At 40.3% G+C, this 13,300-nt stretch overlaps 2 protein-coding genes across 8 annotated transcripts in view; one reads left to right on the top strand and one right to left on the bottom strand.

Annotated features, from left to right (window-relative positions):
* The window catches only part of STN1 (STN1 subunit of CST complex), a 49,316-nt gene extending 37,263 nt beyond the window's left edge, over positions 1–12,053 (bottom strand). For 2 of the 6 annotated variants that reach the window (XM_074592045.1, XM_074592047.1), the window contains exons 1-2: positions 11,967–12,053; positions 6,244–6,309 (exon numbers count right to left, since the gene is read on the bottom strand). The gene's annotated coding sequence lies outside the window, so the exon portion shown is untranslated. Of the gene's footprint in view, positions 1–6,243; positions 6,310–8,850; positions 9,004–11,764; positions 11,840–11,966 lie in introns of those variants that run through there. The other 4 variants (XM_074592049.1, XM_074592051.1, XM_074592050.1 and 1 more) reach the window with 4 other exon arrangements.
* Positions 12,054–12,144: 91 nt separating this feature from the next.
* SLK (STE20 like kinase) overlaps positions 12,145–13,300 on the top strand; it is a 50,975-nt gene continuing 49,819 nt past the window's right edge. The window contains exon 1 of one of the 2 annotated variants that reach the window (XM_074593207.1): positions 12,145–13,041. In XM_074593207.1, coding sequence (XP_074449308.1) covers positions 12,892–13,041 — 150 coding nt within the window. In that variant the 5' untranslated portion in view covers positions 12,145–12,891. The remainder of the gene's footprint in view (positions 13,042–13,300) is intronic. The other variant, XM_074593208.1, reaches the window with a different exon arrangement.

Consider the following 13,300-nt stretch of genomic DNA (forward strand, 5'->3'; position numbering starts at 1 on the left):
GCCACAGAAAAGGTATCTTGCCAGCAGTTGACCGCAACTACCCTGCAACTGCTTGCAGACCTCTCCAAAGACTCTTTCTCAAGTTAGCTGTGAATCAGAAGCAGAGGATATTTACCCACCAATACAGGCAGTTTAACCATCCTACCAGGCATTCACTCTTCTCCAAAGACTGCCACCGCTCTTACTAGCACTGATGATTTACACATAAAGCAGCTCCTATGCTGTTAGAGATGCCAACCTAGTGCATTAAAGTCACCATTGGTTTACTTGAATAAATCGGGTTACAAACTGTGGCTCTTAAAGAATTGCTTCCTGGGTCAGCAATCCTAGCCACAGAAAAAGCAACTTGTGGAAAGAGGAGCAGAGTCAACAGCTGGGTTTTGTAACAACCTCTGTCATCTGAATTGAACTCATCTGTGTTTGAGTCAACACCCTACATGACAAATGAGTATTATTCAATTCTTCATGATCAGCAGAGGCAATTCTAGCATGATACAGTTCAAAGCACCATATTTCAAGAAATGTTTTTGATTAGTCAAGGCCACATACAACATCTTAAATTAAAAACAAGTTCAATGTCTTATTATGCAAGTAGATCTTAGTGATCTGGAAAGTAAAACCTTTGGTTACAGATAATATGGAGTAAAGATTCTAAAAATTAAACTCACCCACAGATGTTTTAAAAATACATAATTAAAATACAGTTTTCAACACCAGTAACAAGACAAAAATCATTACCGAGATCACATCATGACAAAAAAAGGCTCCTGAAAAAATGCGTATATCAACATCAACTTTACAGCTGTTAGAAAACTAACAAACAGTAAGATAAGGTCAGATTGGATCCACTTACTACCTGATGTTTCTATGAAAAGTCAAAGTAGGATAAGCACTTTCCTAATAAACTACCTTCTGCTGCTGTTCCTGTGAAGTCCTGTAAGTTTATATGCTACATAGTGCAACAAATGTCATTTAGGGCACTACATATCCTGTAGGTCTCATATACACAGCAAGTACAATTCCAATTTAAAAAAATCGTTTTGAAACAAAATTAAGAGAGCTAGAACACCTCTGAACTTCCACAAGCTTAGCAGTTCCTGAAGTGTTACTTGTACAACTGTTAACATCTATCTGTCTAACCTCCTGAGATAACATGTTTGCCATAAAGAAAGTATAGAATTTTTCATAAAGATACTGCTTGAAATTTTAAGCATCATATGTCTTTTAATTACATTAGATTATATTACAATACACTTCCCTGGCAATGGAAGATAGTACAAGACCAAAGACCCATCACCACAAACCTAAGCCAGTAGAGGGTCTATCAACAACATAGAAAGGTATTGTGCATAATGCCTACAATAATCAGGATATAGATAGGAGCAAAAAAGCCTTGCTTTATCAATAAACTGACACTGCTACCGTATAATAGTCTTCCAGTGGAGTTAATATCTCCATATCATAATGCGTAATGTATTTCCCTTTTTCTGTTTTTTCCTTTCTGCAGCACTGCCTACAAATCCTTCTGGACAGGCACATGTGGCTCCAGGAGACCAGACAGACTGGCTCCTCCAACATCAACAGTCTTGGAAGGAAGGGGGACAAAGCTTGCAGTTCTAGATTGTCTTCTTTGGCATTGTAACTTGTTTTATATGCAAGTTAAACCTTGTAACAAGGTTTTGGCACCCAATTTTCCAAAAGCATGATTCTGGAGAATTAACAAGGAAGTGTGCAATAAAATAAACAGTAGAAATAGCTCCTTGTGATCCTTGTCCCACGCATTAGTCACAAGATATTTGCCTACGTATCAAGAAATCAGCAAACCACTCAACAGGCCAGTAAACTAGTTCTATATGTTTATTTGTCATGGACAGCTGTAAGCTTACCATAAATAAGGTAGTAATCACTACGGATAGTAAGAAAGCCTCACTTGCTATTAGTATTTTAAAGCTATTGGATAATCACAGTGAAACACCTTCTTCAACTAATTCTCTAACCTGTCTCGAGTGAGGGCAGGAGGAAATCTATGAAGATGATTAATTCTCTCTAAAGCTCTTAATCACCCACAGTACTGGCAGAATGAGCTGAGCTGCTGAAAAGACGTTCTTTCACTGGGAGAAAAGGTTGTCAGTGTCATTAGTGTGAAATAAAAACAAACAAAACTAAAAATAAATTACAGCCTATAAATAATAAGTTTGCTGCTTGGAAAAACAGCAGTATGGAAGCTTTGATAGCAAGAGGATTCCAAATAGGCTCTTGGCAAAGGAATTTTTTTTTTTTTTTTTTTACAGATACACGTAATTTACCGATCCAACATAAAGGAATATTAACTCATTCAAGTTAACTAACAGAGCAAAGAGAATAAAACCTAATTCACCCCGGTTTAAGGCAACACGGTAACCTTTCCTACTGTGGTATAGCAATGTAAAATAGATTTAATGCCACTTCTTGAATGAACATTTTCAAATTTCAGAAGTTTGGGTAGCAGTGGCAAGCATCGGTTAATGGATTTCTGAAGCTATCGGGCCTGTGAACTCCATGACAAGATTGACTCAATTTCCAGAGGCATATTTTCCTACCCATTTCCCTCCCTCCTCTTCAAATTAGTTTATGCATCTGACTTAAATTAAAACAGCCTCTGGAATAAGAACAGAATTTACATGAACATTCATAGCACAACAGAGCACTCCATTACAACCAGAGACTTCAAAATAATTAACCTACCATTTGGTCTAGGTGTACAGTTGCGATCAAATTTTCAAAATATTTCCAACACATACCATAGCATTAGATTATGACAGACCTGCTTAATGTTCTGAAATCAATTTAAGTTTTTATTTGCTATACAAGAGAACCTTTTCACTATATCAGAACACTGTGAGGCTGTGCTTGAAAGATGATGTCCAAATAGCACTGTTGTTGGTATATACAAAATAATTCAAATCAGAATAATTTTGAATTCTCAGATTCAAGTAGGACTATCACATATTTTGTGAGCATAACTAGAGACTGACATTACTCATTTGGAGCTCTTTTGGAAGATTGAGACCTAACTGTTGTTGTTCTTCGAAAGATTAACACTGTTAGCTTGACACCGATCTTTATTTCTGGGCAGGTTGCATTTGTTCTTCGCTTGGTTGTTTTTTAATGTTATTCCACAAAATTATTCTTTTTCTCCTCCAAATAAAGACTCATAACATTTCCTGTCTGAAGGCACTCCTTGTAGATAAATGTTTAGACATTCCAAAAGACAAACCTGTGCAAAATGAAAGGCAGGAGGGTGTGGGGAAGGACAAAAAAAAAAAAAAACAAAACATTGAGACTATACATATTATTACAGTATTCTCTCTTTTACTGGTGGAAGTTTGAACTATCATCCCACATAAGAACAAAGCTTTTGTTATGCTTTTTTAGTGCTCCTTACACAGGTCCTCTCAGCCAACATCTAGGAAAAGTATCAAAAGTGTGGGGTTTTGTATCAAAAATGGTACAATTCCCAGACCACTATTCTCTGAATTTCTTTTGTAACTGTGCCTCCTTTCTGAGGACTAGAACTTTTGTACCTGAAATCATGCACAGGATTTCTTAGTCACATCCAGGCTGCTCTGACCTACAAAGCCAAGAAGGTTTAGAAATGCCAAAGGTGTGTAGATACTTCTTGATTCCCTAAGACAAATTGTCCTGCACAATCTCTTACACTGCATTCTATGAACTCTGAATGATCTGAAGAGTAGTTTCTTCTCTGATAAGGAAAGCTGGCTCATCATCCCTTATCTTCAGCTCCTAACTCTATTAGGACCTGTTAAAAATCCAGAGACTTTGTCTTCTATTAAATTTTGGGTTAGCAATTTTTGTAATTCTCTGATGATGTTCTGAAATAATGAATATCTTACAGATGCTCCCTCTGAGGTCTGTCCAAATCTCATCACTGAGAGTTGATATAGGACTGATACAGAACAAACCAAAACTGTTCAGGAATATTTGTCCCTCAATATGAGTATCTTCTTAATAGCTTTCCTCCCTATGGAGCAAAGAAGGCAAGACTTCTTTGCGAGTGATGATTTTTGCCCACCTTTAAAAACTTTTTCCAAAACCAATAGGAAGGCACCAAATGGACATAACGCTATTAAGATTCTTGAAAGAAAATACCTCAGTGACGACTATGACTGCAACTGCTTACATTCCCCACGTGAATCACTGTCACAGCTAACATGATGAAGTCACTACTATTTCCGACTTCTTGGTATGTAAAAAAAAAAAAACAACCAACCTTCTATAAACAGATTTAAATGTCTCCTCAATTGCATATGAATTTGAATAGATGCCACTCCCTACCTCATGCTTCTGAAAGTCAGTCACTCCTGTATACTGCATCCAGAACAATATATTATAGCTCAGCCAGAAGCCACCGGAATTATTTTTCCTATAGGTAATTTTATTTTCTGCTACAGAAAATTCAGTCCACTTTATGTAATGGCCTTTTTTGGTTTAATCCATAAATATTGCGTGGTGTACTATAAAACATAATTTTGTGGATTAGATACCAGATTAAAGGTCCCTTCTGTCAAAATAATAAAGATTCCAGGGCACTTGAGACAAAAAGTGCATCGCATTACAATACTCGTTTTCTCATAAGCAGGTCCTGTTGCCCAAAGTTTGCATATACTATTGTTGAACGCACAATAGCTGCTGTTTGCCTTAACAATTGACACATTATTACAGCTCCACACATTGCTCCTGTACCAAGAAGAGATCCTACATAAAACCAAGTTCTACTTTACAACACATAGCAAACTATTTTTTTTTGCCTCAAAGGTGAGAATTACCCAATAGCTTACGAAAATCTAGGTAAAAAGAGAAGAACATTACACATACAGAAACTATTATAAACATGGTTATAATATAAAAATAACATTTTTAAATGAAAAACTATGCTGTTTTCTCAGTAAAATCAGTTTACATTTTTAAAGTCTAAGCCTTACATTAATAAACAGTTGGTGTCTTACAAGTGTTATTTCCCCGTTTTGCTAATAGACACGTCTCCAATATTATCCCACTGCAATCTCTCTCTTTAGGATATTACTAAAAAATTAGTAGTTTTCAGTGCTATCTTTTCGTCAGATTGCCCTTTTTGTGTGTGTGTGAAATGTTCCCTACTTTTCAGTATGGTATATTTTTAATAATAGTTGTAGAGGCATAATAAACTTCCTGCTCATGCTTACCACATAACCAGAACTGGGTTTGCGGGCTGTCTGGCCAGCTATAATAAAAAACAGATTTTAAAATAACTAAATTTTCATATTACAGAACAAGTTATTCAGTCCCAAGATTCCAGAGCTGATCAGGCTCACAAGAGAACACAACATCCACTCTGGAAAAAAGATTCCTGGGAAACAGAGGAAGAAATTCAGGATTTGCAGAAAGAAAAGCAGCAATACATGTGGGTTTTTTGTTCAGACATTTTTTGTGCCAGTATTGACTGAAAGCAATACTGAGATGCAAAGCTATCTTTATCCCTTAATAAATTTCTAATCCTAGCTGCTATGTGAACTAATGCAAATTTGAAAGCCACAAACAAAAAGAGCAAATCAGCTCGTGACTCCTATGCAAGAGGAAAAGGTCTAATTACCATCTGGAGGAAAGACAAACATGGTGAAGCATTTGTAATACATACTTTCATGTGACTTGACTAAAGCTTCTAATATCCATCAGATGGAGGGGGCTCTGCAAGTTTTAAATACTTTGCCTTGTGTTCATGTACAGTTTTTATCAAGTAGATTTTGCTTTAAATTAAATATAATCTCAAATTATTAAACGGTTAGAAAGAATACAGCATCATAACTAAGAGTAGTAGTACTTTAATATTATTTTAAAAGAAATCAATACTCTAGATAGACTTATTCATGTGTGGTTCTGTGAAAGATTATTATAGTCAAGACATGGAGGGAAAGAATTTTTATTAGACTAACTACTGTGTTAAAAAAATGCAGCTATTCACCAGTGCAAATCAGTATTTTAATATTACCTGAAAATTCCTATAAAAGGAGTTTTTCGGTTAAATACAAACCAAAAAGTGTTCAGCCTTCTTGAAAAACTTTGTCATGGAAGAGGACCTGAAGTTTCTAATTGGATTAGCCAGTTAATCAATAAAGAGAATCAGCTATGTAAATTTCAAGTTGTTGACATTTTCTGTTAAATCTGAGGTTTGCTTCTCACTCAAATAAGTATAAAAGCACAACTTACCCCTCCCAATTATATATGACTATGTTTCTGAATATCAGTCTTGAAGGTGGTTTTCTTGCAGACCAACTAGAAGCAATACAAAAAACATATTTATTTTTTGCAATAACTTCAACAAAGCTAACAAGTTAAAGCTTGAATGCCTTTGACCAGATACATTTCCAAGAAATATTCTTGTACTATTTGTTGAAATATCTGATCCTTATTCAAGATTTCTACATTTATATTATTGGTTTTTCTTCTGCCATTTGCTTTCAAATAAAGCCTATTCAATAAAACATCATTGGTTTACTTGGAAACATTCAGGTAATTTGGCAACTTTTATATTTGCTCTGTTGTCATTCCCAGAGGTGTTGCTTGGTATCAAGAGAATTGCACTCCAAGAGTTCTGCTGGTAGTGGCATCTCCATAAGTAGGAAGAAGAACCCCCATCACACATTTCCAGGACAACTCACCTCACACAGTTAAATACTATGTGATAGAGAAAAGTATCTAAAATGGGAAAGGGTGAATTGCACTCTGAAGATACCTTTCCCCGGTGACTATTGAAAAAGCTAGGCCAATTTAGACTAAACACACAGATTCTTCTGAAGCCAAAATTAGATCAATCCTATTCCTAAATATATATAAACACTCAATTTTTTTTACTGCAAACATCAAGTAATACCCTTATATGTTGAAGCTTCCAAATGCTGCATGTTTCTATGGCAATTCTTAGATTAACTGGTCCTACAGTAATGCATTAAAAAAAAAAAAAAGAGAAAAAGTCATGTAATGCATAGTTTCCAGATTATTGATAGAAGCCTGAGCATTGATTCTGGCTAAAGAGATACGGGCAAGCTCTTGGGCATCTAACCTCTGGTATTATAATTTTTTCCTGTTTGTATCATATATAAATGAACTATTCCTTTTACTCATATCAGAAAGACTCATAAAATACTGAGTACAAAACTGAGTTTCTTTTTTGTTCCTTTATGAAGACAGCTTTAAATTTCAAATGCAGAACAGAAGTACAAGTCTCTAAGCTACAGATACAGCAACTGTACATTTAATAGATGGGCTTTAAGAGTGCTGTATACAACACATACACAACATACAATCCCCTCTCAAGGCTTCCAGTAAATGGGTAACATGACTTGATGTGCCTTGGAGGAAAACATACAGCCTTTTAGGCCACCCTCTTACATCAAAAAGAAATAAAAAGATTTTTTTTAGCCCTCTCTTGTATTTCCTTTTTCACTGTGTCATAAACATGGGTTATTAACTAATGATACTACTAGCTCCTCTGTACTTGGCACCATTAATTAGAGTATTAGGACACAGGAGTCAGGCACAGCACAGCAAGTGTAGAGGGGTCACAGAAAAAGGACAAAAAGGACATAGAAGGAAGAAAAGGAATATCTTTAAAGTCAATATACAAGATGGGAAGAGACTGAAAACATCGTGGTATTTAAAATCCACGGAACTGGTTCTTCCCTATGAGAAGGCAACACATTCAGAACAGTAGGAAAGGAAAAATGACTGATGATGAACAGGAAAAGGGAGAAAAAGGTCAGGTACAGGACAGTCACCAAAAATTTCTCATAAAGCCCAAACAACTGAGGAGACTTAGTAACGCTATGGTGGTACAAGGCGAAGTAACAGAACTTAATTCCATAAAATCCCAAACTCCACAGAAAAAGGAGTCAAATTCAGAGGGAAGCAAGGGTAGCTTTTGGAAATAACTTCAGATACAGAAGCTGGACACAAGAGGTCATGGCAAAACCCAAGAATGCAAAAAGAAGGAGGTTTAAAAAGGAAAGCAGTGGTAGTGGCTTAACTAGAATGATCTAGAGGTTACAGTGGTGCTTAGAAATAAAGTGAGTCCAATACAGCAGAAAACATTAACTTCAGGAACAGAGTCTATGGAAAAACATTGCCATGTAATTGGAAAATAACAATGAAAATACCACATACATCAAGTAAAGAAAACAGAAGGGACGGTGTTGAGTGTCAAAGGTGACAGACAGATTAAGATGGATGAAACAAGAATTATGTCTCCGATTTAACCACGAACAAGCCACCTGTGGCCTTACAGCAGTTCAATGAACTCAAACATCAGAAAGAAGATTGGAGGAGATCAGTGAAAGCGTGGGTGGACAGAAAGTTAAGACAATCTAAAAATATACCATTAAATATTTTGAAAGAACTGAAGACAAGATGTAGGACTGCAGTGAAAGGTCAGTATATGTTGTGAAGAACACATTTCAAGTTTCTGAAGCAAGTGTGTCTTTTCAATTAAGAGAAACCGAAGCAGGGGAGTTTAAATGAAACAGAAGCAGAACTTAAAGAGGGAGTTAGGAACAGTAGCAAGTGCAAGCAATGAAGTCAATGGAAAAGGATGGTGATATTAAGCAGCAGAAAGCATAAAGGAGGCTTCTAAATCTCAAAGAGATGAAAAAGATTGCAGTAAAAATTTACAGCTATTTTTAAAACAGTGTATTTCATGCACAACCAAGATAATTCTTTAATATCTTTACTCTGACATTTTAAGGAAGCATTGTATTTTCAAGCAGCATTGCATTAAATCCCTGAAGGAGAAATTTTAATATACTTATAATTCACTTTTACCTTTTTATCCTTACCATCTGGAACCACTTACAGTTGCTAAAAACTCCTGCTAGCAGGGAAAAAAAAAAGAAAAGAAAAAAGCCACACAAAAAAAACAGGCTTCATACAGCCTCCTCCGTACCAGGAAGTCAGTGCAAATTGGGAAGGGTTTGCTACTAGCACTTAACCTTCACCTTACAGAGTTTATTTTTAGGATTGAGTGACAAGTCATAACTCTGAAGTGAAAGAAAGAATAAGGGAAAAATAGAGACTGAGCCACAGTTTTCCTTTTCAGATATAATGTTTTTATCTTGAATTATTTGTTAAAGAGTAAGCAAAAAAAATAGAACTTAAAAGCAAAACTTTATCACTAGATTAACTGTTCCTTTCTTGTGCCAACCTTTCATCTTATATTTTCAACATTATATGAACTAAAAGCTCTCTGAAACAGGAAGAAGAAAGTCTAAAGTTGAAAGCAAGACATCTGTAGTACCTACTAACATTTAACCATTGGTAGGATGACACTACTGTCCCTGTTCTGCTCTGGGTGAACCTTTTTTGTCACATACATGTTCAAAGCAAATTAACATATTATGTGAATGCTGTATATGAACTACTTACAGTCAAAAGTTAATTTATCAATAGACCTGAGAAAAAGCCAAGCTGTGGTATCCCAGCCCCATAACTGCTAGTCTTATTAAGGCAGCCAACTCAACTACATTTGTTCACCCATAGCTCAAGATATTTTATTTTAGTTTTGCATTTATTCCCAGTTATTATTACAAACGCTAACATACACACATACATCCCCCTGCCCTCCGCTGCCCTATGACATTAACCCTGAGGTGAAGAAAAGCTAATCCTTCCTAGATACAAGGATTTCATGCTATGGCATTGGATTTCTTCCACACCCGCCCCATCCTCTATCAATTAGTCATTTCAAAGAAACAGATGGAAATCAGTCCCAAAGCACTTTTTATCCAAGAGAAAGTGAGCTAAAATCAAAATACTCAACTTAAAAAGTAAATTTAAATTATTGTTAAAGCCATCACTGTATTTTAACATAGAAATCAAAAGCTATCATACCACCTGAAAAGGCACAAAAAAAAAAAAAGGTATTATAGAGAGGAAAAAACCATTGAATTTTAAAAATTAAGATTTCAGAAGCTAAATTGCTGCAGGGAACACTGGAGAAATTTTATCAATCGCTTGCTTTGTTATTGTATTTAACCCAAACTATCTGCGTGAAACTTGCAGATTAAGTTAATAGGTGCAGACTACCAGCCAGATCATAGAGGAGAAAGGAAAACAGTCTATTTGGATTGCTGTTGTTTCTTGGTACTACCCTTGCATACATAAACAGTCTCGGTTTTAATACCCTTCTCAATAGTTTTACATTTTGTGGCCAAGCTGTCAGTACAAAGGAACCACAAAGCCCAAGACCATTTTTGAACAACAAATTCTGATTAGTACAAATCAGGACTGCTATTAGGTTACCAGGAGTATTTGAGAGGCTCTCTATTCATAGAATAGTACTACCCTTGAAACTGATTTTATACAGATTATAGAAATTGACTCATGACACAACATTGTTGTTTGATGCGTAAACTCTTTCTGGCAGGGGCCATCTCCTTGTTCTGTTGTGGGATAGCATCTAGCACAGCATGTTCCTGTACTCTATAAATACCATTAGCACCACTCAACATACAACACCAATATATTCTTAAAAGGCTTCTAACCCAACATGCTTCAGCTGAAAAACCATCATTAACACATGATGCAGAGTTCAGTTCCACACTGCTTCTACATCCTTGCTTCCTTCTGAACCACCTTTTTAATCTTCATTAAGATTCATTCAAACACCGGTATCATTAGAAAACTCCTTTACTGAAATCCCTTTCTTGACTCAGCCCAGCACTTTCAATTCCTTAAAGTCATGCTTCTTTCAAGGCTGCCATATGATCCCCATAACCAGTGCATCTCAATGCCTCATTATTATTACTCGGTTTACACATGGACGACACTCCTTAGATAGCAAACTACTGTCATGCTAATAAAACGGTCTGAGGAATGATACACACCAGAGGCTTGATGTTTAGAAGCTTATAATGCAGTTTAAATTAATGGTAACTGCAGACACTGAGGTTCACACGAGGATAGTGTTACATGATTTTTATTGGGTGTTTGTCTCATTGTCAGATCTCTTAGGTCTCACATCATTGCCTTAACTGCAAGATTGACTTCCTGCCTCCCATCACAGCCTAAAACTTTGTCTCCAAGATGTCTGCTAATTGCTCCTTACCCAAACAATGGGCATACCTCTTGTTTTCATCTTTAGAAATACCACACATTTGGTGGCACATAAACAACACAACTATTAAAATACAACCATACTTCAGGCTGATGAAGGAATCACTTGTGGGAGGAGAAGGCTGTGCGATAAGGAAATTCAAGGCTGTCCCACTGATTAAATCTCACAAGATACCAAACATATGCAGCACATTAACATCACATTCTCAATGCTGTGACAAACTAGTAGCAGGTCTAGCAAGAGTGCTGGCCCACAAACAAAAGAAAGTCTTCCAACATCGCCTTTTTCTACCAACATACTCCTCAAACACTCCCAAGCTCAAACTCTCCAGGAGGCACCACCTGCCATCACAACAAAGTGGGCCTCATACCCCCTTCAGCTCCCACAGTCACCCGGGAGCAATATGGCAAGAGGAGGGAGCCTACCTGGTCTGAAAAGAGGAACGCCAAGGTGCCCAGCCAGCCCTGAAAGGAAGCCCTCCCCCTACCTAGGAAACATCACCCTCTGCCATACGGCTGGGGAGGCCTTCCCTACACGGGACAGCTGAGGAGAAAGCAAAGAGGAACAAGGTATCCTTCAGGATAAGGAACTCATCAGAAAGTAAATGATACCTTTTCCACACACCTCCACCCATAACGGCTACCAGAGGATGAAAGGGAAAAGCCACTTCCCTCTCCTCGCAACTGCGAGTACGCAGCCTATCTATCCCAAAGGAAAAACGGGAGGGGAAAAAAAGACGAGAACTCGCCCACCCCAAACGCTGTCCCCCAGGCCCTGAGGGGAAAAGGGACACCAGCCTCCATCTTGGGGCCAGACACCAACTTACCCGCCGGAGGCCTCTGCACGCTCCTATTGGCTGCCGCCGCCGCGCGTCACGTGGGAAGGGGAAAGCCCCGCCTCTTCCCCCACCTTTGCTGGCGGCGGACGGTTGTGGGGGGTGCTGTCGGTGTGGCGTTTTGCGCATGCGCCGAAGCCCGGCAGTGGCGCGCGTGCGCTGGTGCGGCGGCGGCGGCGGCGGCGGCTGGGGCGCGAGGGGGTTCCGGGAGCGCGGGAAGCGGGGCGGGGTCACGGGGCGCGCGCACGCGCCGGCGGCGGGCGGTGGCGGCAGCGAAGGAGGAGGAGGAGGGGAAGGAGGGGCCGCCCCGCCCCGCCCCGCAGGAAACGGTGCCGCCCGGGCCCCGCTCGGCGAGAGGGCGGGAGAGAGACCGGCAGGGGAGCGTCCTCTTCCTCCGCTCCGCCACCCCGGGACGTCGCGGGGCCGTGAGGGTACACCGGCCGGGAGCGGGGCAGCCCCCTCCCTTCCTTATATCCGCCCCGTCCTCTGAGGCGGGCGGCGGGGTGACCGGCGGGAGCTGTGATCCTTTCGCCCGCCCCTCTTCTCCTCAGGCTCCGTCCTCCGCCCCGCCCGCCGCCGCCCGTCCCGAGGAGGGAGCCCGGCACTTGTTGCTGAGGCGATGGTCACCGGCCCGGCCGAATAGGCAGAGCCCGCCGCGGGAGAGCACCGCTGCGGCTGGCGTCGAGGGCCCGGCCCCTCCGGGGGAATACCGGGGTGTTATTTCCCCTCAGCGCCCGGTGGTGACGGCTCCACGGGCGGCGTGAGGAGTTTCTGCTTGGCCCTCGTAGGGATCGCGCCCGGCGGGACCGCCCGCCCCGGATGGTGACGGCGGGCTGAGGGGGCACCGCCAGACGCCGCCCGCCCCCTCCCGCCGCCCGGTCGCCCGGAGGCTGGGCTCCCCTCGGCAGGAGGAAAAATGTCCTTCTTCAACTTTCGTAAGATCTTCAAGCTGGGCGGCGAGAAGAAGAAGAAACAATACGAGCACGTCAAGAGGGATTTGAACCCTGAGGAGTTCTGGGAAATTATCGGAGAGCTGGGAGATGGGGCTTTCGGAAAAGTGTTCAAGGTAAGGGCAAGCGGCAACTCGGAGCATTTCTAGCATTGCTCGTCGCTAAAAAAAAAAATGACTTGTAGCACTGCTTCTGAGTTCGGCGCTCTCTAAAGCGCTGTCACCTTGGGGATATCTGTTGTGAGCACCGAGTTTCTGGAGAAGTTCACCGGGCAGGTGAGTGCTGCGCCCGCCTGGTCCCCTGCCAGGAGGGACCTGTCTCCCGTTCCCGTGGAGCGCCGGCCGGGGAGCGGAGCGTGTGATCCAGGCGCCTCTT

Source organism: Larus michahellis, chromosome 6, assembly GCF_964199755.1.
Source record: "Larus michahellis chromosome 6, bLarMic1.1, whole genome shotgun sequence".
Classification (NCBI taxonomy): domain Eukaryota; kingdom Metazoa; phylum Chordata; class Aves; order Charadriiformes; family Laridae; genus Larus; species Larus michahellis.